The sequence below is a fragment of the Colius striatus genome, chromosome 18 (assembly GCF_028858725.1).
Source record: "Colius striatus isolate bColStr4 chromosome 18, bColStr4.1.hap1, whole genome shotgun sequence".
Taxonomy (NCBI): domain Eukaryota; kingdom Metazoa; phylum Chordata; class Aves; order Coliiformes; family Coliidae; genus Colius; species Colius striatus.
The window spans coordinates 456,585-478,369 of NC_084776.1; the positions used below are offsets into that span (position 1 = coordinate 456,585).

General features: G+C 66.2%; 3 protein-coding genes across 4 annotated transcripts; all 3 read right to left on the reverse strand.

The window, feature by feature from the left end:
- Positions 1-1,321: 1,321 nt before the first annotated feature.
- Positions 1,322-4,497, reverse strand: GCGR (glucagon receptor). Its single transcript, XM_062010783.1, has 13 exons — positions 4,447-4,497; positions 4,110-4,206; positions 3,901-4,008; positions 3,582-3,703; positions 3,402-3,508; positions 3,137-3,290; positions 2,890-3,049; positions 2,737-2,797; positions 2,422-2,491; positions 2,203-2,291; positions 1,975-2,113; positions 1,826-1,867; positions 1,322-1,694 (listed from the first exon to the last, which is right to left on the reverse strand). Exons 1-13 carry the CDS (start codon positions 4,495-4,497, stop codon positions 1,398-1,400), a joined length of 1,497 nt encoding a protein of 498 aa, XP_061866767.1. The 3' UTR covers positions 1,322-1,397.
- A 7,409-nt stretch (positions 4,498-11,906) lies between these two features.
- On the reverse strand, positions 11,907-18,074 carry SLC25A10 (solute carrier family 25 member 10). 2 transcript variants are annotated; one of them, XM_062010746.1, is made up of 11 exons: positions 17,964-18,074; positions 15,223-15,342; positions 14,957-15,071; positions 14,827-14,875; positions 14,450-14,491; positions 14,207-14,250; positions 13,922-13,992; positions 13,724-13,816; positions 13,411-13,488; positions 13,275-13,331; positions 11,907-12,946 (listed from the first exon to the last, which is right to left on the reverse strand). In XM_062010746.1, the coding sequence occupies exons 1-11, from the start codon at positions 18,051-18,053 to the stop codon at positions 12,845-12,847; spliced, it is 861 nt and encodes a 286-aa protein (XP_061866730.1). In that variant the 5' UTR covers positions 18,054-18,074; the 3' UTR covers positions 11,907-12,844. The 2 variants fall into 2 exon arrangements, with proteins under 2 accessions (XP_061866730.1, XP_061866731.1); XM_062010747.1 differs by lacking the exons at positions 13,724-13,816; positions 13,922-13,992.
- Positions 18,075-18,299: 225 nt separating this feature from the next.
- MRPL12 (mitochondrial ribosomal protein L12) lies at positions 18,300-21,403 on the reverse strand. Its single transcript, XM_062011163.1, has 4 exons — positions 21,131-21,403; positions 20,958-21,038; positions 20,690-20,824; positions 18,300-18,638 (listed from the first exon to the last, which is right to left on the reverse strand). Exons 1-4 carry the CDS (start codon positions 21,401-21,403, stop codon positions 18,522-18,524), a joined length of 606 nt encoding a protein of 201 aa, XP_061867147.1. The 3' UTR covers positions 18,300-18,521.
- Positions 21,404-21,785: the final 382 nt, after the last annotated feature.

Below are 21,785 nucleotides of genomic sequence, written 5' to 3' on the forward strand. Positions count from 1 at the left end.
CCCAGCGCTGCTGTTTACGGTGTGGGGCTGCCAGCGGCTGCCGGGGCACGGCTCCAAGCGCCCGCCCCGCTCGTCACGGCGCCTGTGCCGGCTGCGCGTGGGGTCCCGACGGCCGGGAGCCATCATCCCCGAGCGCCAGGCAGGGCCCCGCGCCTGGGGACAGGCAGCGCCCGTGCCCGGGGCAGGACGGGGTCACAGGGCGGCCGCCCGTCCCACGGCGGAGCTGCTGCCGCCTAATCCCCTCACACTGGGTGACTGTGGCGTCCAAAGCTGCGGCATCCGGGAATTAGCGTTCACGTGCGCGGCACAAGCAGCTTACGGCCCGGTCCTGCCGCTCCCTCCCCGCTACGGCACCCACCCGGCCCCCAGCACAGCGCACCCGCAGCCCCACTGCCCACGGCTCTGCTGCCTGTGCTCGGCGCTGCCGGCGGCTGCTGCCCGGCCCACGGCCTGGGCCAGCTCCCAGGAGAGCGGGGTGCCAGCAGGCAGAGCCAAATGATTTAATTAAGGGCTCCTGGCAGCGAAAGGACAGAGCCGATTAGTGGACAGAGAAGAGTGTGTGCTGGCAGAGCTGCAGCCTCAGCAGCGCTGCCTTGCCCGCACTGCTCACCTGCGAGAGGCTGTGGGGCAGGCAGCGGGGCTGTGGGGCAGGCAGAGGGATTGTGAGGCAGGCAGAGGGGCTGTGGGGCAGGCAGAGGTGCTGTAGGGCAGGCAGAGGGATTGTGAGGCAGACAGAGGTGCTGTGGGGCAAGCAGAGGTGCTGTGGGGCAGGAAGAAGGGCTGTGGGGCAGGAAGAAGGGCTGTGGGGCAGGAAGAAGGACTGTGGGGCAGGCAGAGGTGCTGTGGGGCAAGCAGAGGTGCTGTGGGGCAGGAAGAAGGGCTGTGGGGCAGGAAGAAGGGCTGTGGGGCAGGCAGAGGGATTGTGAGGCAGGCAGAGGGGCTGTGGGGCAGGCAGTAGGGCTGTCTCCTGGGGCAGCCAGCAGACACGTTGGGTGGCCCATGTCCCAGTGCATGGGTCCGTCACTCTGGGGGCTCAGGGGCCGGAACCGCGCTGTGCCCCTCCCCAGGTGCCGCACAGAGAGGCGCAGGGGCTGCTGCAGCCCGGCCGGGCTCACACCTATTGACAGCTACACATAAATTACAGCACTGCGCACAGGGTCTCACAGGGCAGCACCACGCAGGAACCCCCACCCCACACAGATCCCACCCCCCATTAACCCCCCACCCCACACACAGATCCCCCCACCCCTCAGATCCCCTCCCGCAGAGGTCCAGGCCCCTCTCGCCGTGCCTCGCCTGCAGCCGGCGTGGCCATGTCCATGTCCATGTGCCGGGCACCGTGTCCCCACGGCCATAGAGTCCCGCACGCCTCGGGCTCAGAGGCTGCAGCACCGGGCTCAGAGGTGGCTCTCGGCCGTGGTCTCAGGGAACTCGTAGCAGTGGTGCTGCTCTGCCATGGCGAGGTGCTCGGCGGGGCCGCGGCTGCTCCTCTCGAGGTAGCGTGTGCCGGGGCGTGTGGCGGCCGCGCCGCGGCCCAGCCCGTTGGTGCAGCCACTCACCAGCTGGTGCTTCTCGCAGGCATTGCCGGCGCCGTTGCGGGCGCTGGGTGCGTGGCTGTAGGTGTGTTTGTACTCCTCTGCCAGGTCCTTCCCCAGCTTCCAGCGCTGCCACCGCTTCAGCAGCTCTGCCTGCACCTGTGGGCAGCCACAGTCGGCGTGGCCCCGAGCCCCCGGCTGCCCCAGCCCCCGGCTGCCCCAGCCCCCGGCTGCCCCAGCCCCCGGCTGTCCCACTCCTCCAGCTGCCCCCTCCCATGCAGCCCACTCACCTCCTTGTTGACAAAGCAGTAGAGAATGGCCACCAGCATCCCCTGGAAGGAGGAGAGGTGTGAGAGATGCATGGCCAGACCCTGCCCCCTAACCTTGCTCTGACAGAGGGTCCTCACAGAGGGCCAGTCCTGTGTGGGGCTGAGCTCACCTGGAAGGAGCTCAGGAAGAGGTCAAAGAAAAGCTTGACGTAGCGCAGGGTGCCCTGGGCGTGCTCATCTGTGATGAAGGCGAAGACGACCTCGTGGATGCCCAGCAGTGGGATCAGTGTCAGCGTGGACTTGGCCAGCCTGCGTGGAGCGGGGGCTGTGGGGTGGGCTCACGCTGGCAGCAGCCTGTGCACCGCGGGTGTGCAGGGACAGGGCTGTGCCCAACTCACCTGAACTTGTAGTCAGTGTAGCGCATCTGGTGTGCACGGAGCTTGGAGACCAGGATCTGGATGATGCGGATGAAGATGAAGAAGTTGATCTGCAATGGAATAGAGTGAGCCATGGGGGGCAGAGCTGTGCAGGGGCAGGCTGGGCTCTGCCCTCAGACCAGGGCAGCCGTTCTCACAGCTGGGTCTGGGCCCTTGCAGCTGCCTCAGTCCCCGGCTCACCAGGATGGCCAGGAACACGGGGAAGCGAAGGATCCACCAGAAGCCCATGTTGTTGTTAGTGGTCCAGCACCTGCAGAGAGGAGGGCTGGTGACTGTGGTGCAGCCTCTCAGCTGGGCAGCTGCTGGAGCCTGGTGAGCCACTGGCAGCCCCAGCCAAGTGAGCACCAGGTCCTGGCACCCTGCTCCTTGCATGAGGTAACAATGTGGAGTCTCCCCGGTGCTGTCACACTGTTCCCACCGTCCCTCAGTGCATCCGGGTGCACCTCCTGCGCCCCACACACCCAGCAGTCCCAACCTGCAGTGGGTGATACTCACTGGATGTTTTCATAGAGGAACTTCATAACCACCCAGGGGATGAGGAACAGCACAGGTGCCCCTGGAGAGGAGGGGGCAGGTGGGTCACAGTGGGCCACGGTGGGGCACAGGGGTCAAGGGTTGTGGGTGAGGAGCCCATCCACCCACACTCACCCCAGCCGATGCACAGGTAGAGAGTGAAGTAGCTCCTCTCGGAGAAGACGGCCACGACCAGGAGGTTGTGCAGGTAGATCCCCTCCACCAGCAGCCAGCAGTAGTTGGCCACGATGCCATACTGCATGAAGACTGTGGCCGCCCGGCAGCCCGCAGCTGCCTGCACACAGGCATCAGGGACACCCTGCTGCCCCGGCCCCCCACAGACCCCACAGCCCCCCCAGCCTCCAGCCCCCCAGCCACTCACCTCGTCACTCAGCCAGATGTGCACGTTGTAGTCGTCAATCTTGTCGCTGTAGTGGGTCTTGAGCAGAGCGTCGATGACCAGCACAGAGACGCCCTTCAAGATGAAGGAGGCGAAGAGGTTCATGTGGATGTAGTTCCTCATGCAGTGCAGTTTGCTGTGGAGGCAGGAGCTGCCGTCAGTGCCTGCACCCAAGGCCCCAGCATGGCCCCCTGTGGACCCCCACCTCCCACCCATGGCCGTGGCCCATCTGCCCCTGCACCCCCACCTGAAGCCCAGCAGCAGGCCCAGGGCGAGCAGCAGCGCGCACAGCGACACCGAGTAGCCCACGGTGTACATCACCTTGAAGCTGCCATAGGTCCTGGCAAATTTTTCCTGGTGGGGAAGGGAGCGAGTGAGGGCAGGGGCAGGCAAGGACCCCATACCAACCACCCCTGGCTCTGCCCACCTGCGCCTCCAGGTCCTTGGCATCCAGCTTGCACTGCGTGGCATCACGCAGGGACTGGCCCTGGGGGCCTGTCACCCACTGCCCATCCGGGCCACAGGTCTTGAACACCAATCCATGCTTCACTACAAGGGGAGGGGGGAGACGGGGGCATGATGAGGCCACCACGAGCATTGTGCACTGGCCCAGGCACAACAGCCTCGAGCAGCACGTGCACACGCTTGTGCGCACACACACACAGAGACATGCACACACACACACACACACACACACACATACACACAGAGACACATGCACACACACATCCTCACCCTGCCGTTACCTTTCTGGTACCAGGGCAGGAACCAGGGGCAGGGCATGCTGACCGTGCTGTTGGGCAGCGTGTCGGGCCAGCACGAGAACTTGTCAAAGGTGCGGTTACAGACCAGCTCTGTGGAGGGACGAGATGTGGCAGCGGCACCGGCACCACCCGCATGGGGCTGCCCAGCGCCGGGCCCCTGCCGGCCCCCAGCCCCAGCACACAGCACTGACCTGTGGCAGCGGGCAGGCGGCTCATGTTGCGCTGGCACTCCTCACTGTACGCCTTCCAGCTCTCAAAGAGAGAATCTGTGATCTGAGCAGAGGGGCCCTGGTGGGGAGTCACCAGGGAGAGTCACCCGTGCTCTGCCCACAGCAGCCACCACGCTGGGCTGGGCAGTGGCCCCACTCAAGCGCAGGTCAGTGCACCAGGCAGTGCCGGGCAGTGCCGTGCTGGTGGCAGGGCAGGCAGAGCTGGGCACTGGCACACCTGAGGAGGGGCTGCTGTGCACAGGGGCGGGCAGCGGGCTGCATGCGGCACAGGGCATCGTGCAGGACAGCCCATCCTTACCTGGCAGCAGAGCAGCAGCAGCAGGAGGCCAAGGAGCCGCGGCTGGGACATCTCTCCGCCAGGTTGCAAGCCACATGAGGAGCTGCGTGGCGTGCCTGGTTTCCTACTGGCCCTCGACAGCTCCTCTGTCCTGGTGGCGAGGGCCCTGGCACGTGGGCAACCCTGCATGAGATGCCAGGACATGAGTTGCAGGCAGCAGGACCCATCCCAGGGCAGAGCCAGGGGACACCGGTCCAGGGACAGGAGAGTGCAGGATCAATCCCCCACTGCCCCCCCAGACCCGGGCTGGGTTCACCCCCACCGGTGCTGGTGCCCACCTGTGCATCAGTACTGAGCCTTGAGAGCCCACGACCCCAGCACTCTCCCCACCACCTCCTCAGCACCGCTGCTCACAGCAGCACCAATTTGTTACCCGCTTCCAGCTGTGGGGGTGGCCCCCGGGATGACCCCGTGGGGTGGCCCTTGGCTCAGCCTGGCCCCACAGGTGTCTTGGCAGTGGCACCCACCTGGGGATGGAGGAGGGCAGGGAGCCCACAGCCCTAGGACAGGATGGATCCGAGTCCTGGTGTGGGCAACTATTTACCCACAGGGATCCCCGGCTTACGGCACAGCCACGGCCCCGGGTCCAGCTCAGTGTGGCCGTGTCACCGTGGCTGCATCACCCCCAGCTCAGGTGGGTGCCACGGAGCCGCCTCTGACACGGAGCTCCCACACAAAGCCCGGCTCACACGGCATCGTAATTCCCTCCATCCCCCTAAGCCGGTTACGGTGCTCCTGAGCAGGATTTGGCCTTTTCCGACAAGGGGCCATTCTGTCGGCAGCCCCACGGCACAGCCGTGTGGGGCGAGGGCAGCCGAGCCGGGGGGTGGGACACTGCGGCATCACCCCCGTGCCGCGCCCCCGGCACAGCCAGAGCGCCGCGGTGCCGCTCCGCCGCTGCTCCCAGGGCTCGGCGCTCTCCCCGAGCCTATTTTTATCCCTGGGAAAGTCGCGTTTCCTCCGTGCAGACCCACTCGCCGTGTCGCAAGCTGCCCGAGCAGCTCATTAATCAGTGCGTGGGGCTCCAGACGCATCCTGGGGAGCCGGACCTGCCGCACACGCCTGATTTAGGCAGGTACAGGGCAGAAGGAACCGTCTCCTGGGATGGTCCTCACTGGGTGGGCTCCGGGAACGGGGACCTTCAGTGGGCACTCGCTGGCCTCCTGCCTGTCCTGGTCAGCCCATGCCCTGCTCCTCCGTCCCTGCTGCCCGCCAGCCCCACGCTGCCCTCCCCACCCGCCTCACCCTGCCCGCGGCCCCGCGGGAGCGTCCCGGCATCCCCGTCGGGGCGGAATCGCTCCCAGGCACCGCGGCCGGGCGAAGCCGCTGCCAGCCCCTCTCCCAGTCCCGGGGAGGCAGCTTTGGGGCAGAGGTGTCTCTATTTTTAGCTGCCTGCAATGGGATTTAGCAGCGGGGAGGCCTCTGCCCTAGACTCCCCCCGGGCTGGCAGCCGTTCCCCCGGCCCCGGGGCCCCGCCGCGGCCAAGCTGGGCAGACTGCACTGGGTGAGGGGTTCTGGCGCGGCCGGTCACGCTGCTCGCCCTCGGCACGGGGCTCCCCCTGCCCCGCAGGGCCCTGCCCGGGCCCTTTGCTCCATCTGCCTGCAGCGCCGCGCAGCCGCAGCCGCGGCACCCCCCGAGCCCCCCGAGGCACCGCCTGGACGTGTCGCAGCCGCCAGTGCCTGAGCCCCTTCTCTGCCTCGCCACGTCCCCTCCCTGCAGTGCCCGACGCTCCCGGCGCCACACTCAGAATCAACCACAGAGTCACCTCGCTTGGAAAAGACCTGTAGGATCAAGTCCCAACTCTCCCCTCACACTGCCAAGCCCACCGCTAACCCATGGCCCTCAGCCCCCCACCGCAGCACCTCACCCACAGCGGGGACGGGCTTTGGGGGACCCCCGGCCCCGCCGTCACGGGCGTGGGGTGGAGGGTTCCCGGCCTGCCAGCGGTGCCTCTGCCGGGGCCGTGCCGGGCCGGGCCGGGCCGCACAGGGGACTTTTGCCCCACGCCGGCGTTGGGCAATGCCGCGTGTTCCCGTGTCACAGCTCTGCGGCTGCTGACCCCCGCGGAGGCTGGGCCACAAACACCCGGTGCTGCTGCAGCTGCAGCTGCCAAGGAGAGGTCTTGTGCCCATGACAAGAGAGGAGGAAAGAGAAACCAGCCCCCGGACGCAGTGCCCGGGCAGGGAAAGGGTCAATGCAGCACCCCAGAGGTGTCAGACACAGGACCATCATCTACCCTCGGGGTGTGAATGGGGGCAGCCTCTGGTGCCTGAGCCCCTGAGCACCAGCAGTGCCAAACTCTGCGGTGGTGGGGGCAAAGTGAGGCCCCTGTCTCCCCCGGTTGGCTTTCTGGCAGCTCCTGGTTTTGGCAGCCACCGGCCCCGGTGTTTGGTGGCAGGCTGGGGCAAGGGGCAGAGCCTGGGAGAGGACAGGGTGAGATGAGTGCTGGGGCACATGACGCTGCATCACACCAGGCTGTAAGGAATGGATGGAAAAGCATTGGGAGTTTTCCTCCCATCTGTGGGGGTGCAGCCCCTGCACTGCCCCACAGCAGCTCTGTGCCTGCACGGACCCCTGCTGGTGCCCAACTCTGCCAAGAGGAGAGGCTCTCCTCCTCCCACCCAGGGTGGCTTCCCTTGGGGATTCTGCCCCAAGCCCCTCTGGCCAGCGCCCAGCTCTGGCTGCCATCACACGTGTGAGGGAACAAGCTCCACATCTGGGATCACTGCATCCAATTGCCACATGGATCAGCAGCTCAGCAAAGCCTCCATGGGGACAATCATGGGCATCTGCAACGTGACCTGGGAGCGCTGTGGCTCAGCCACAGCCCTGCACAAGTGCTGGGAGGTCGGCAGAGTCCAGTGCAGCCCTGTCCCCACACAGGGCCCTCGTGTCCCCGGCCGGGGCAGGAGCACGGCATCCTCACCAGCACAGCCCCGCACTGGCGCTCACGGGCGGCTCAGGAGGCGGCAGTGGGGGCTGTGAGCCCTCCAGACACAAGGATTAGCCCCCCGTGCACTAATGCAGTGCTCGCCACAGCTGGCTTGGCTTTGAGCTGAGAGCTACAAGCCAGCGCGGCAGGGGCTTCGGCACTTGGCAGGGAAGGGGACGGTGCAGAGCCAGAGCTGATGCAATGCCAGCGCGAGCCTGGCCCTCCCTGCAGATGCTGCTCCATTTTCCACCCAGGGCTGTGGTGAGCAGGACAAGCTGTGGGAGAGATCACCACAGTGGGGAGGCCCAGGAGGTCTGAGTCCCACGCTGTCCCCATCTGTGTCCCTGCCCTGAGCTTGGGGATGCCTCCTGCTCCCCACCTGTGATTCACAACTGCTCCTGTCACCCCCTTTGAAGCAAATACCTTGTAACCAAGTAACTTTGGCAGCAGAGGAACAGCCAAACTGCCTGGAGCAGCCCCTGTGCTTCACGACCACAGCTTGTTCACACAGAGCTACAGGACTGTGGCAACACGGAGCAGGGGCACACGGTGAGAGTCAACGTCACCAGGCACCAACAATGTCAGGTTCTGTGTCGCTTTGGACCAAGAAAACCTAAACCAAGCCTGACAGTGGTTCATCAACAGCAACACAGACACAAACAACCAGCACTTGTCCCTGTTGCATCAGGACAAACGCTCTCTGCATCACCTCCACAACTGCTCTGCTACCAAAAGAGATGGCCAAGGGCATCCTCCACAGCTGCCCAGAACCAGAGAGGAAGTGTGACCTGCAGCCACGGCCAGGCAGTGCTCAAATAACCCTGATGCATGGCCGGCTCTGGTGAGGTGATGCTGAGCCACACAGCACCTTGGTCCTGGCTTGGGGAAATGAGTTTGTCTTACTCATCACATTGAAAACCTGTGAAACACGGGAGGATGGCACGAGACACAGCGTGACACGTGTGGTCAGCGTGCCACAGGGGAAGCACAGGGCTGGGAAAAGCTTTGGAAAAGGTCAGTGCAGACAGGTGTGAGCACACACATGCCTGCACTGGGAGCTCAGCACCAGGAGCTCAGCACCTGCCTCCCCAGAGCACCTTGTGTCACAAATGGATGCTGTGATCATCCTCCCAGTATCTCAGCAAGGAGCAGCCCTATTTTGCTGAGGTGCAGATGAGCAAGTGCCACTGCACAGAGCTGCCCCGCAGCAGTCCATCCTGGAAGGGGTCCCAGCAAGGTCCCTCCCTCTCCTGATGCACCCACAAGCACCCAGGTAGGGCAATACATGCAGCTTGCAGCCAGGTTCCCCAGATCCCCCGGGCTGGTGTAAACAAACAAGGATGGGGCTGTGGCTGTGCAGGATGCAGGACAGGACAGGATGCAGTTGAGAGAGGAGCACGGGAGGACAGAGCAGAGCTGCCATGGCATCTGCCCTGCGCCCGCCTGGCCCAGACGCTGCCGAGCCCGCGCAGGCTGCGCTGGGCGGCTGCTCTCAGCCCGGCTGTGCTCATCGGGGCTTGCGGTCACATTTTTTCATTAACTATTTTTAATCCACATTTTGCCTTTTCTCTGTCAGCCTTCTCTCTTTTCCCCTCTCCAGGCAACAGAACATAAAAAAACCCTCTGCACCGAGGCATGCAGAGAGGAACCAGGATTGGTGGGAAGGACAGCGGCTGGCAGCTGGGGCGGCACTAACGTGCCAAGGAGGGGTCCTGCGGGCCCTAAATTTTCCTGCTGATGCACTGACAAAGCCGGGGAAATCACAGAATTTGGCACGGATCAGGACATCCACAGAATCTGCTGCTAGGCACCGCGTGGGGCAAGGCAGCTGCGGTCTGGAGTGCAGGGCAGGGTGCTGGGCGGGCAGTGGCAGCAGACGCCCTGTCCTCTGCCCATCCGACCGCCACGGCTCAGGGGAAGCTGGGCTGGCCGCCCCCCTGCCCGGGTCTCCCTCGCTGCCCTGAGGGAGCTGCAGGGCTGGAAGCGGAGCGCCAGGCAGAGGTGATCTCGGCGGCTGCTTTGGAGATGCGCTCCCAACCAGGAGGGAGGCAAGGTCACATACCCAACATGTCCTGGTTAAACAAAGCCATTTACCAACAGCGTGTTGACACAGCAGAGCCGGGGACAGAGTCACAAAGGGCACTTGCGATGGGCCCCTGTAGCACTCAGAGCTTCGGGAGCCCTGGGAAGGGTAGAAAAGCTTCCCCTGCTTCTGTCCCCCGGCAAGGAGCCACAGGCACAACAGATCCAGCAGCCACCTCGGCGAGGGGCTTCCCCGAGATGCTCCGAGTCAGAGCCCAGCTGCCCTCGTCACGCAAGGCTCACAACGGCCACGGCAGCACCCAGGGGTGCCAAGTTGCCCAACGGCAGAGCCCCCTCCCAGGGATGCCAGAGGCAGCGTCTCAGGCAGGGAGGGGAACAGCCCAGATGGGCCCTTCCTCGGCCCAGGACACCCCTCGGTTCGGGGCTCTGCCGTGCCGGCAGCGGCACTCGGTACCAGGACGGCTGTAGGAGCCGCCGCTCCGGGGCTCAGGCTGCAGTCCCGGGGATGTGCGACCCGAGTTTACACCCACGCGACGGGGCGAGCGGCATTCGCCAGACCGGGAGCCCCGAGCCGCGAGGATGGGCGCTCCCCTCCTGCCTCCCCCCGCCCCCGGTACCTGCTGGCGTCGTGCTCGCGGCGGCTCCCGGGCGCATCTCGGTGCCGGCGGAGATCGGGACCGGCGTGCTCGGCTGCTCCGGCGTAAACTTTTGCCGGAGCCGCGGCGGCGGCGGCTGTGGCGGCTCGGGGGGAGGGACCGGAGCGGGGGGAGGGACCGTGGGCAAAGAGCCGCGTCCCGCCGCCCCGCTCCTCCCGCCGGCATGGGGGGGGTGCAGCCCGGTGCCCTCCGCCCCGCCCGGCGCGGCCGGCCCCGGGTGCTCGGCGCGGCGCTCGGCGGCCGCATCAGCGGCAGCTGCGGGAGCGCCGGCGTTTATCCCCGCCGCCGGCTTTTCCGCCCCGCCCAGCTCCCGGGTACCGGCTGTGCTCGCCGGCTCGGACGGGGCGGGCGCAGCGGCGGGGGCAGCTGGACCGCACTGGCCCCCGAGGGACGGGGACGGGGGTTCCCGCAGCCCCGGAGGAGCCGGTGCAGCCCCCGCTGGGTGCAGCGGGCTCCACCGGGATCGTCCCCCCCGGGCGCAGCGGGACTGTCCTGCGGTCCCCGGGTGGATCCGGACACCCTCACGCCGGCCCAGCCCAGCTCCCCGGTCCTGCCCGTGCACGGAGCCGGCCGCTTCTGCCGCGGCAGCAGGTCCCGCCGTCCTCGAGGGCGCAGACGAGCCTCTGCCGCGCTGGCCGGGAGCGGCCCCGACCCCCGCGGTCTGGTCACCGCCGGCGGGAACGGGACGGTGTTCGCCGCGTGCGGCCTTTCGGCAGCACCGCTCGGGAGACGCCGCCCCGGGCCCGCCCGAGCCCCCGCAGCCGGGTCCGGCAGCCGCCCTGCGCCCTCCCGCCCGGAGCCCGGCCCAGCGCCGGGACTCGGACCCACAGCGGCACCCGCGGAGATGGTCCCCGCGCCGCTGAGCCGGGGGGACGCTGCGCGCAGAGGAGGGGGCCGGGGGGAGCGGCAGGGCGTGGGGGCTGCCTCAGTACCGGGGGAAGAGCGGGGGCCTGGGCCCTGGCAGGATGAGGCCACGGGGGCAGCAGCTCCGCGAGCTCAGACCCGCTGGCACCCGGCTGCTGACGGCCCCGAGGGCTCGCGTTTGCCGATGCTCAGATAAGAGCTCATCGCGCCGCAGCTGCCGGACGCTCCGTGCTCCGGGCTGTGTCTGGCACACGCCGTCCTGCCGCGCGGCTGCGGCGCAGCTCCGTTGCCATGAGGGCCGTGGGCAGAGCGAGCGCCGGAGCGCGGGGCTGACGCAGCTGCGGGGCCGTGGCCTGGCTGGAAGGGCCCTGGCCCGGGACAGCGCGGGGCTGAGCAGGGCTGATGCCTCGAGCGGGGCCGAGGCCGGTGGTTCCATCTCTTCCCCGCTCTCGTCGGCCTCTGGCGTGGGCGCAGAGCAGCTCCCGGCAGCGTGGGACGTCGGGCTGGGGGCAGGAGCACACAGCCCACAGCCCCCAGCCCCCGGCCGGGACAGAGGGCGCAGCTTGGCCCCGCTCACCTGCCCACCCGGGCCAGGCGCAGGAACAAAGCCGCAGTGCCAGCCAGCATCATTAGACTTTGTTAAGGTGACGAGCTTTCACTTCCCTGCCATCCCCCTCTGGCTTGGTTCCGCTGCCCAATTAGTGTCACATCCAGGAGGCAGCTCCTGGCCAAGGCAGCGGCGAGTGGGCACCCTTAGCACCCCCTGCCCCGACGCTGCCAGCTCCGCTGTGACTGGGCACAGCTCAGTGCAGGGGGGCCCATCCCACAGCTCCCCCCACACACAGCCCTGCTCGGCACCCAGCTCGAGCCCTCCCGCCGTGGGAGGGGGCACAGCTTCCCCTGCCCCCCAGGACAGCAGGCCCAGTCCTTGTTCCACTATTTATTACGTATCAAAGTCACAGATGTACCAGTTGTTTGATCCCTCAGGGCCACCTCACACAAGGGGACATGTGGCGGGGGGGCAGTGCCCCCAGCCCCCATGTGCAGGGCAGAGTGGGGCGAGGGGGCTGCGAGGCAGCCTGGGGGCACACGGGGATGGGAGATGAGGGCACGGGGGGACAGGATGGATGTGCCCACCCCAGGCCGGGTCAGGGGGGAGGGGGAGCAGCCCCAGAGCCCAAGTTGGAGCTACTTGGCCCTGGCTGGAGCCAGGGGACAGGGGGGCAGCTACCCCAAGCACAGGCAGGGCAGTGAGAGGGGCTGCAGCCTGGGCAGGGGTCCGGGCCCTGCCCCTCACTCCAGGCTCTGCTTTCCCCCATCATTGGTATGAGGCACAATCCCTGAGGAGCCCAGCAGCCGGCGGGCGCTGGGGCACTTTGGCCAGGCAGAGGCAGTGGGGCAGGACTTGCTGGAGGCCCTGGGTTGATGGGGCCAACGCCACCAAGACTGGCTCCCTGAGCCATGCTGGAGGGTCGGGTTGCCACTCACAGTGGGGCTGGCGGTGTGCTCCCCTGCCCCTAGCACAGGCCCCCTGCGGCCTGGGCTGTGACTCCCTCCTCATCAGGACTCACAGTCCTGTGCGCAGAGACACGTCAGGGCTTGGTGGAAAAGGACAGACCTCGTGGCCAACCCCAAACCAACAGTGCAGGGGGACAAGAGGCCTGGGAACAGCCCAAAAGTAATGAGGTGCTGAGAATGGGGGTGAGAGAGAAAAGAGGAGCTGGGCACACGCCCTGGCAAGGCACAGGAGCGGGGAAGGGGGAGGACTGGCACCGGCCCCAGGCAGTGGAGAGGGGCTCTGGGATGTCAGCAGTGACCCACAGGCTCACCCTCCAGGGTGAGGCAGGGTCCTATCCCTCCTACTCAGGTGCTCACTTTGATCCCAAAATATTTGCGCAGCTGTTCCAGGAAGACAAAGGTGAGGACGGTGTGAGGAATGAGCCGGATGGCAGCAGGAACGAAGCCCTGGAAGGGGACAGCAAGAATGGAGAGAGTCAAAGTGTGCCTGGTGCTGGGCTTTCTCGTCAGGGCCAAGGGTGGCCAGTAGCCCAAACCCCAGGGAGCAGGAGGAGGTTGGAAGCACCGGGGAGCAGGTGTCAAGGCAGCAGCACGGCTGTGGGAAGTTGCACCCAGGCTGCAGCCTGGAGGTGACCACAGCTCCCCCATGCTGGGGCTGCCTGGGCCAGGCTGCCAGCAACAGAGCCTGGAGGGCTCCTGCCCCAGGGCTGTCACGGGTCAATGCATCTGGCCCAGCCCAGTCCCCTCCAGCCCACATCCTGCAGCCTCCATGTACCTTGTAGAAGGCGAAGGGGCCGAGCTTGGCGGTTTCCATAGCACAGTGGGCAACACCCTGGAGCGAGAGGGAGAGGGATGAGGAGGTGCTGGGAGGCAGAGGTCAGAGTGCAGAGGGGTTAGGATGGGCTACTCACTCGGTACTCGCCCTGAGAGTTCATGAGGCGAGTCTTGAGCACATCCAGGGGCTGGCACAGGAATGTTGCACATCCACCCTGGGGAGAGTCAGCAGGGGTCAGCAGCTCCCGCTCATGGAGGAGACCCAGGCGCTGCCAGTCGCTGCAGAGACCCGGAGCTCTGCAGATGGGGAGCCTCACAGGAGCCTCTGTGCCCAGCCCTGCTTCAGCAGAGTCCCAAGAAGCAGCTCTGGCAGCCTCAGCCTGGGGTCCTGAGCCTGGCTGCAGGCAAATCCCATCCCAGTCCTGCCTCCCTGCACCCAGCCCTGCTCACAGCGATGAAGCTGGCCAGGAAGTGAGTGAAGATGTTGTCTGACAGCAACCCAGTTGTGAGAACCAGCTGCTTGGCCTGGTCATAACAGGAGAGCTGCAGAGACACAGCATGTTAGCGACACAGCCCCCCTTCCTTGCCATGCCAGGGACTGCCCCTGCCCCTACCCCGGGCACCTGCTGCCCAGCAGAGCTGTCCTACCTGCCCAACAGTGACTAGGGCCCCTCGGCTGGATGCCATTGTAGCTCCCGAGAAGAGTTTCTTCAAGCCCTCTGCAGACAGGCAGATTGGGATTAGCATGCTCCTGGGACACTGCTCATACCTCAAGGTGCGGGGCCCTGCCTGAGCCTCAGCTCCCTTGGCCCGTCTGTCCCCTCTCCCCGCCCCAGCGGAGCCCCCCGCAGAGCTCCCTGCTCTGCCACAGCTCCCCAGCGCCAGCGAGGGCACCCCGGCGGGCTCACGCTACCCCGGCTGGCACGGCCTCACCTTCCCGGAGCACGCGGTACATGCCGTCCAGGGCATGAGAATAGCTGCAAGGAGAGAGACGGGAAGGTGTCAGGGTGCGGGGCTCCGCAGGCGCCGCGCGGGCGCTGCAGCTCCAGCCCCACCGCCCGTGCCTGAGCCGCACTGCCGCTGCGGTGCCGCCGGTGCGGTGCTGCCCCCGCGCGGCCGCACGACCCTCGCAGCCCCTCCTCCAGTCCCCTTCGCTCTGCCCCGGCCCCGACTCACTTGCGCCGCAGAGCAGGCGGCTGCTTGACGTCGTTCTGCATCCTGGAAGGCAGAGCAGCCTGGTGAGACGGGCGCGGTGTCTGGCCCCGCTCAGCACCGCGGGCACAGCCCAGCCCAGTGTGCTGCCACTTCCCAAAGGGACGAGAAAGCTGCCTCCAGCCCCCCTCACCCCCTCCCCAGAGAAGCTGGTGGGGGGCTGGGGCTGTCACCCTGAGCGGCAGAACAACCCCGGGCCCTGCTGGCACAGAGCTCCCCATGGGACTGGGCTCCTGACCGTGGGGCAGCCTGGTCAGGATGGGGGTCAGGAGCACAAGGAGCACTCCACCATCCTGACTGCTGCCACATGCCTCCCTCACCGGCACGCAGCCAGCACTGACCTGACGTTCACCATGTCTGCTGGGGTCCCCACAAACCCCCCGGTGAAACCTGCGGCCAAAGGAGAGCTGAGGTCAGGGGGCTTCTGCCGCACAGGGCAGCCCAGGCCCGAGGGACCCTCTGCTCACTCACCTCCCACGGCCCCCAGCAGCACCTTCTGGTAGAAGGGGGGAGGCCCCTGGCTGCCCTGGCCCAGGCGATCCCTCGCGGTCTCGTAGATGGCGAAGCGGGTCAGGGAATACGTCATCTGCCGGCGCGGGACAATGAGCCAGCGCGTCCCGCCGGGCACCTGCCCATGCCAGCCCGGCCGCCAGCGGGGACGGCAGCGCCGCGCCGAGCCGAGCCGAGCGGCAGGAGCTGCTGGCCACGGGGACCAGGGGCCGCTCGCTGGCACTCACCTGCCGGCACAGCGAGGCGCTGAGCCCGTTGTACAGAGCCAGGAAGCCATCGGTGCGGATCACGCGCATCGCCATCCCCATCATCCGCATCTTCACCTCCTGCTGCGTCTGCAGGTGGACCTGGGGCACAGCGCAGCAGCATCAGTGCCACAGCCCAGCGCGGTGCGGAGCCCCCGGGCCCGGGGCTCGGCACAAAGGCAGAGTCACTTGTTATCACCCATGCAGGAGCCTCCCTGCACACAGTGATAGCTCCAGGCTCGCACTGAGCAGCGCCTGGGAGCCGGCCCAGCCCAGAGCCAGGGTGCTTGGTGGCTGGCAGCAGGAGCAGGTTGGTGGCCTCAGCAGATGAAGCGATAGCGTCTGCTCCTCCAGGAAGGCCCCTGGGCCGTGTTGGGGCAGGGAGGATCCTGAAGCACGTGAGCAAGCAAGCAAACACAGAGCTGGTTTTGCTCAGAGGGATCACAACAGGGCCTGAGAGTTTGTGACCTCCAACTGCCCTACGCCCTCACCACTGAGGCAACAGGCTGCCAGAAGCAACTTCCCCTCCTCCCCAGCACAGGAACAGGGCAGGAAGAACCTGGCAGCCCCGCTCACCAGCCCAGACGGCTGCTGCCACGGCCAGGCACAGCCGCGGCGTCTGGGCACAGCAGCCCGGCACTGCCACCGTGGCTGGTGGCTGCAGCAGCACGGGGGCTGCCCCGGCCCCAGGAGCCGTGTCAGGCCATGCTGGTGTGTGCCCTCAGCACACCCGGCCGGCCCCACGCTGCGGGGATCACATGTGGGTCAAAGGCCCCAGGAGATAAAATTAAAGAGAGCAAAGTGCCGCTGGCAGGGGCCCAGGCCTGGCTCCCGTTACCGCAGCCCCGGCACGGCCGGGCCGTGGGACACGCAGCAGGAGGCTGGGAACAGCCTCTGCATCCTGCGGGCAGCGGCGGGGTGCAGGGACAGCGCCTGTGTCCAGCCTGGCGCCTGCAGCTCGGATGCCGGGACCACAGCTCGTGGTGTGCAAAGGAGCTGGGCAAGCGGCTGCCGGGCAGCCGGGCTGAGGCATGGCCTGCCCAACCCCGGGCAGGGCCTGCAGGCGGGCAGGGGAGGAGCTGGGCAGCACTGTGGCTGCTGCCGCGGCGCTGGCAGCCCGTGGGCGGGCAGTGGCACCCTCCAGCCGGGCTGGCTGAGGCCTCCACAGGGAACAAGGTCCAGAGGCGCAGTAAAACACCCTTGGTCCCCTGCCCAGCCAGACCCAGAGGCCGCTCGTGCTCCCACAGGCCTGGCACCGGCTGCAGGGGAGCTCTGGGCCAAAGGCAGGTCTGCACTCAGCAATCAGGGCTGAGCCCTGTCAGAAGCAGCCGCTGTCCTGGGCTGCTCGCAGTCGCGCAGGGAACACACATCTGCAGGGGTAGTGTGTAGGGACACAGACAACACTGCACCTGTCGGCTGGCTCAGAGGCAGAGACGGGCCTAGAGGCATGTGCCAGACTAATTCCCCTTCTTAGCGCCTGGCCAGGGCACCCTCCAGGAGCCCCCTCGGGCTGCCGGCCACCGTCGCTGTGCAGATGGGGACAGCTGGGCACGGCAGCAGGCAGCAGCATCCCCCTGCCAGCGCTGGCTCCGCTCCTGGGACATCGGCCCCTCGCTCCATGCAGCGGGTGGGAAGGGGCTGCCCGTCCCCAGCCTCGCCGTGGGGCCCGGCAGGCCCTGGGCTGGGCTCTCCCGCTCCCTGTTCGGCCGCCAGACCCGCGGCAGCTTGGTCAGAGCACAGGGCAGCGCTGGCAGCAGCCCCGTCTGTGGGCCTGGCAGCGCGGGGCCGCGCGCGCTGCCCTTTGTGTGGCGGCGGCGATGCCAGGCTGCCGCGGCGCCTGGGTGACACCTTGGCCCGAGCACATGGAGCCCAGTGGGCCCGCGTCCAACGCCAGCGGCCCCGAAGCCAACGCCGTGCCTCTGGCAGGCGTCCGGGCAGGGCTGACCAGGGTGTCCTCTGCAGCCCTCAGCGGCACGGCCCCAACCTGCATCTCCTCAAACGCGTCCCTCTCGTGCCTGTCCCCGCGTCCCCTCGGCCCTGACCCCGCCGTGCTCCAGCCCCACAGCCATGTCCTCAGTGCTGTCCCCTGGCAGCCGGGAGCCGTCCTCACAGAACCGGTTCTCCCCGGCAGCCGTCTCCCTGCTCCTCTGCAGCCGTTTCCCGGCCCCCCGGAACCGTTCCCACGGCCGTTTCCTTCAACCCCTCGCACCGTCCTTTCTACAGCCGTTACCCAGCCCCTCAGAACCGTTCCCACGGCTGTCTCCCGCATCCCCCTCGCACCACAGCCGTTCCCCAGCCCCTCACAGCCGCTTCCCGCACCCCCCAGCGCCGTCCCCTCATAGCCTTTCCCTGGCCCCTCGGAGCCGTCCCCGCAGCCGATTCCCGGACCCCTTGAGCAGTTCCCCGTCTCTTCACAGCCGCTTCCCACCCCCCCCAGCACCGTCCTCTCACGGCCCTCGGAGCCGTCCCCGCACCCACCTCCCGACCTCCCAGCACGGCTCCTCACCCCCCTCGCAGCCAATCCTTCAACATCACCCTCTCACCACCCTTTCCCCATCCCTCCCACCCATCCCGGACCCCCAAAGCGCTTCCCCATCCCCTCCCCCCAATCACAACCCTTCCCGCAGCCGCTTCCCGCCTCCCCCCGCTTCGCCCTTCCCACAACCTCTCCCTCAAGCTCCACCTCCTCCATCACAACCGCTCATCCTCACCCCCTTCCTCACCTTCAGCAGGTCCAACGGGTGGGTGCAACAAGCGGCCCCGCAGGACGCGAGGCCGCCGAAGTACCACCGCGACACGCGCCGCTCCGCCATCGGCGCTGGCTCTGCGCTACGCGAGCCCCGCCCCTCCAAGGCCCCGCCCCCTCCCAAACCACGCCCCTCGCCACGCCCCGCCCCCGCGCGGGACCGGGCGTGCGGGACCGGGGCCGCCGTCCCGAGCACCGGGGGCGACGCCGCTTCCGCGGCGCGGGGGAGCTGCCACGACGACCCCGGGCTCCAAAGCACTTCATTCCCACCTCCTCAAACCCGACGGGATGTATGCACGCTGACACTGACAGATTCAAACCACTTCATCAAGGAAGGGGGTGTGTTTTCTTTTTCTCCTGACATTTACCAGAGTTCGTGGCGATGTCGGAAACGAGACCCCACCAAACCGCATGGGATCGCTTCTGGGGAGCGTTTCGGAGGGGGGCGTCTCGTGCTTGGAAATGTCCGGCGCCTGCCCGGTAACACGGGCAGGGCTGCGGCTGTGTCAGTCCCTTCGTGGTGAGACAGAGGTTGCTACTCCAGCACTACAGTCCCTCCTGCTGCCTCCAGTGCTGCTTTGATCTTCTCTGCTTCCTCCTTTGAAGCGTTGGCCTTGATCTCCTGCGGAAGGGACTCCACCAGCTTCTTTGCCTGCGGGAGGGACAAAGTACGCGGCTTGTGAACGGGCTTTCGCTAACTGGATTAACAGATTTAGAGCCATGAGCTTGACCTCTGGGTAAAGCTGACCAGCGAAACTCACTGACTGCTCTAAAACTTTCACTTGAACCACAGCATGTTCCAGTGGAAAGCCTCCAAACCCGACTGCAAGCGACAGCACATCCCCTCTAACCCAGGAAGGCCTTTTTCAGTGCCTAACTGCCCATAAATCCCTTCACATGCACAGCAGTGCAGCCTCAGTTGAAGACACACACAGGAACCTGCTGAGGTGGCCACCAGCCTGCCTTGGGTTGGCTTTTTTCAGGGTGAATGTTTTGCATGCTTCTGGCAACAGCTGTGCAGGAACCTGCTGTGCAGGGTGAAAGGGCTCCAGGACAGACTATGCCTGTCAACACAGTCTTGGTGTTTTCAGGGCTTTTTACACAAAACAACCGGTAATACACAGCACCATGGTATTTAAGGCAAGTCAAAAAGTCGATGAAGTGATTTAAAGTGACTTCCTGCAGTAAAAACCAGGAAGGGACGCCTGAGAGGACGAGCTCCTGCTGCAGTCAGATGGTCTTGCTCTTAGACCGAGCAACAACAAAGCCGTAGAGCTCCACAAAAGCACAGCCTGGGGGCGTTCCTCAGGTGGAGGCACTGCCAGCTCTCTGCTGTGTGGCACTGCTCTGTGCAGCTCCCCTGACCACCGCTGACAGAGGTCCCGCTGCTGCAGCTCACGCTGGGCGCAGTGACGGCGTGTCCGTGCTGGGGATGGGAGGTGCAGCAGGGCAGGCAGGGCAGGCACACTGCCATGCACCACAGCCCAGGACAGCACCTGGGCAGCAGCCTGTTCTGGCTTGCTGAGATGAGGACAGGCAGCACAATCAAGGTTATTTGTTTAAGGTCCTTGCTCACTAATGCTTAACTACTGTCCTAGAGCAGCCTCGGTCAAAGGAAGCAACAGTTCAGAGCTCCCAGCAGGAGAGAGCAGGGCCTGAGCCAAGCTGGACCAGCACAGAAACAGCCACGGGGCAGGGGGCCACACGCTTCCAACCTCAGCAGCACACACAGGAGCACTGGCACCGGATAGGTGTTGATGTGAGACGCTGCTGTGCTGGCTCTGGATACACTCACACACTTGGCTCAGCAGCAGCCGTTCCTGTAGGGCTGTCCTGCTCCACTCACATCAGTGTCAGCGTCCAGGGACTTCACCAGCAATGCTTTCTTCCAAATCAGCCTCACAAGCCAAGAACAGATTCCCTGCAGATCTCACTAAAAATGCCTCAACTGGATGGCAAGACAATGTACATGGAAATGTATGAGCCATGCTTTGGACACACCTGAAGGTGCTACAAGCAGAGCCAGCCTCAGCAGCTTTGTTAAGTGTGTGAAGCAAAGCTCCAGGTCAGGTAAGTCACACTTGACGAGGTTTACCCGCAGTAACCTGGACCTACCAACCCTGGAACTGCATCAGGACAGTCACCACCCTGCTTGACAGGTTCCACATACTGGGCCAAGCTGATTTAGCATCAACTCTCCAGGCAGCTTTGAACTGATCGTGTCCGTTACAGGTTTTTGGTATTTTAACATTTGCTTGGGGCTGATAATGAATAAACAAGTGCCAGACTACCCAAGCTGATGGTCAGCCAAGGAAACTCACGTCTCTGTCCCCACAGCTCCATGTTATGGGACTGTGTGCTCTGTCCCCACAACTCTGTGTTAGGGGACTGTGTGCTCTGTCCCCACAGCTCTGTGTTAGGGGACTGTGTGCTCTGCCCCCACAATTCTTTGTTTGCTCTGCCACATGTCAATGGGAGCAGGTCAGAAGATTTTCTGCAAATCCTGGGGTATGAATAAGAGATTTTACACCTTCCTTGGAGCTGAATAAACAGAAACTGCTACTGCTTATTACAGGCAGCCTGTTCTCTCTTGTAAATGCAGACACCCAGGCTCCCTTTGGAACAGAGAGCTGAGGCTGCTGCCAAGGATGTGCTTCAGAAGAGGGCTCTGACTGCGGGTGGCTCGGGCAGCCCCCTCCTCACCTGCACGAGGTTCACTCCAGGCACGAAGTTCTTCACCTCCTTGATCAGCTTCACCTTATCAGCAGCTTTCAGATCAGTCAGGCGGACGGTGAAATGTGTTTTCTCCTTCTTGAGCGGGATGGCCTCCTCCTCCTCCTGGAAGCAGCCAGAACGCGCTGAAGGCAGCCAGCCAGGCTCCACAGCCCTGCTCCCTGACCCCACGCGTGGGGACCCACGAGGCCGGCACAGAGCCCCGCCTCCCGAACCCACCCCCCCGAGAGCCCGGTACCTGCGGAGCCGCCTGGGCGGGCTGGAGGGACGCGGCCGCCGCCACCGGCATCACCCCCACGTCCGGGATCTTCAGCGTCTCCTATGGGAAGAGCAGCGGCACGGGCGGCCGGTGAGACGGCGCACGCGGGCCGGGAGGAGCCGGGCCGGGCCGGGCGCGATCGAGCCACCCACCTTGAGGAGCGCGTTGAGGTCGGCCACCTCCAGCAGCGTCAGCCCCGCGATGTCCCGCACCAGCTGCCGCACCTTGGGCGAATACTCCTTGGCGGCCGTGTCCAGCGGCGCCCCGGCCAGCGCCTCCGAGCGCCGAGCGCAGCCCGTGCACAGCGCCCGCGGCCCGGCCCAGCGCCAGGCGTGCGGCGGGCGGCAGGGCAGGGCCCGGGGCCGCGGCAGGGCCCGGGGCAGCGGCAGGGCCCGGGGCAGCGGCAGGCGGGCGGCGGGCAGCATGGCGGCCGCAGAGGACACGGCGGGCTCGGCTCGGCCCCGCGCAGCTCCCGGCGGCCCCCGCGCCGCGCCCGCTCTGTGCCGCGTCTCGCTGGTGGCGCCGGGGAGGAGGCGGCGCTCCGGAGCCGCGGCCGCCGAGACTCGCTCGCCCCAGCCTCCCGCACTGAGCCCGCCCCGCGCCCCGCACGGCGGAACGGAACGGGAGCTCGTGTTGTACCCGCACCGCGGGACGGAACCGCAGCCCGTGTTGTACCCGCACCGCGGGACGGAACCGCAGCCCGTGTTGTACCCGCACCGCGGGACAGAACCGCAGCCCGTGTTGTACCCGCACGGCGGGACGGAACCGCAGCCCGTGTTGTACCCGCACCGCGGGACGGAACCGCAG

What these genes read in the sequence shown, in the direction of transcription:
- GCGR (XM_062010783.1), bottom strand. Translation starts at nt 4,497, where the DNA reads ATGTCCCAGCCGCGGCTCCTTGGCCTCCTGCTGCTGCTGCTCTGCTGC. An exon ending in CCTGCCCTGGTACCAGAAAG is followed by an intron (nt 3,704 to 3,900) that starts GTAACGGCAGGG and finishes CTCCCCTTGTAG; the next exon opens with TGAAGCATGGATTGGTGTTC. An exon ending in TCTTCCTGAGCTCCTTCCAG is followed by an intron (nt 1,868 to 1,974) that starts GTGAGCTCAGCC and finishes TCCTCCTTCCAG; the next exon opens with GGGATGCTGGTGGCCATTCT.
- SLC25A10 (XM_062010746.1), bottom strand. Translation starts at nt 18,053, where the DNA reads ATGGCGGAGCGGCGCGTGTCGCGGTGGTACTTCGGCGGCCTCGCGTCC. An exon ending in GCGCCTCGCTGTGCCGGCAG is followed by an intron (nt 15,072 to 15,222) that starts GTGAGTGCCAGC and finishes CCGCGCCGGCAG; the next exon opens with ATGACGTATTCCCTGACCCG. An exon ending in ACTCTCAGGGCGAGTACCGA is followed by an intron (nt 13,332 to 13,410) that starts GTGAGTAGCCCA and finishes CTCTCGCTCCAG; the next exon opens with GGTGTTGCCCACTGTGCTAT.
- MRPL12 (XM_062011163.1), bottom strand. Translation starts at nt 21,403, where the DNA reads ATGCTGCCCGCCGCCCGCCTGCCGCTGCCCCGGGCCCTGCCGCTGCCC. An exon ending in ACCTCAACGCGCTCCTCAAG is followed by an intron (nt 21,039 to 21,130) that starts GTGGGTGGCTCG and finishes CTCTTCCCATAG; the next exon opens with GAGACGCTGAAGATCCCGGA. An exon ending in CTGGAGTGAACCTCGTGCAG is followed by an intron (nt 18,639 to 20,689) that starts GTGAGGAGGGGG and finishes TCCCTCCCGCAG; the next exon opens with GCAAAGAAGCTGGTGGAGTC.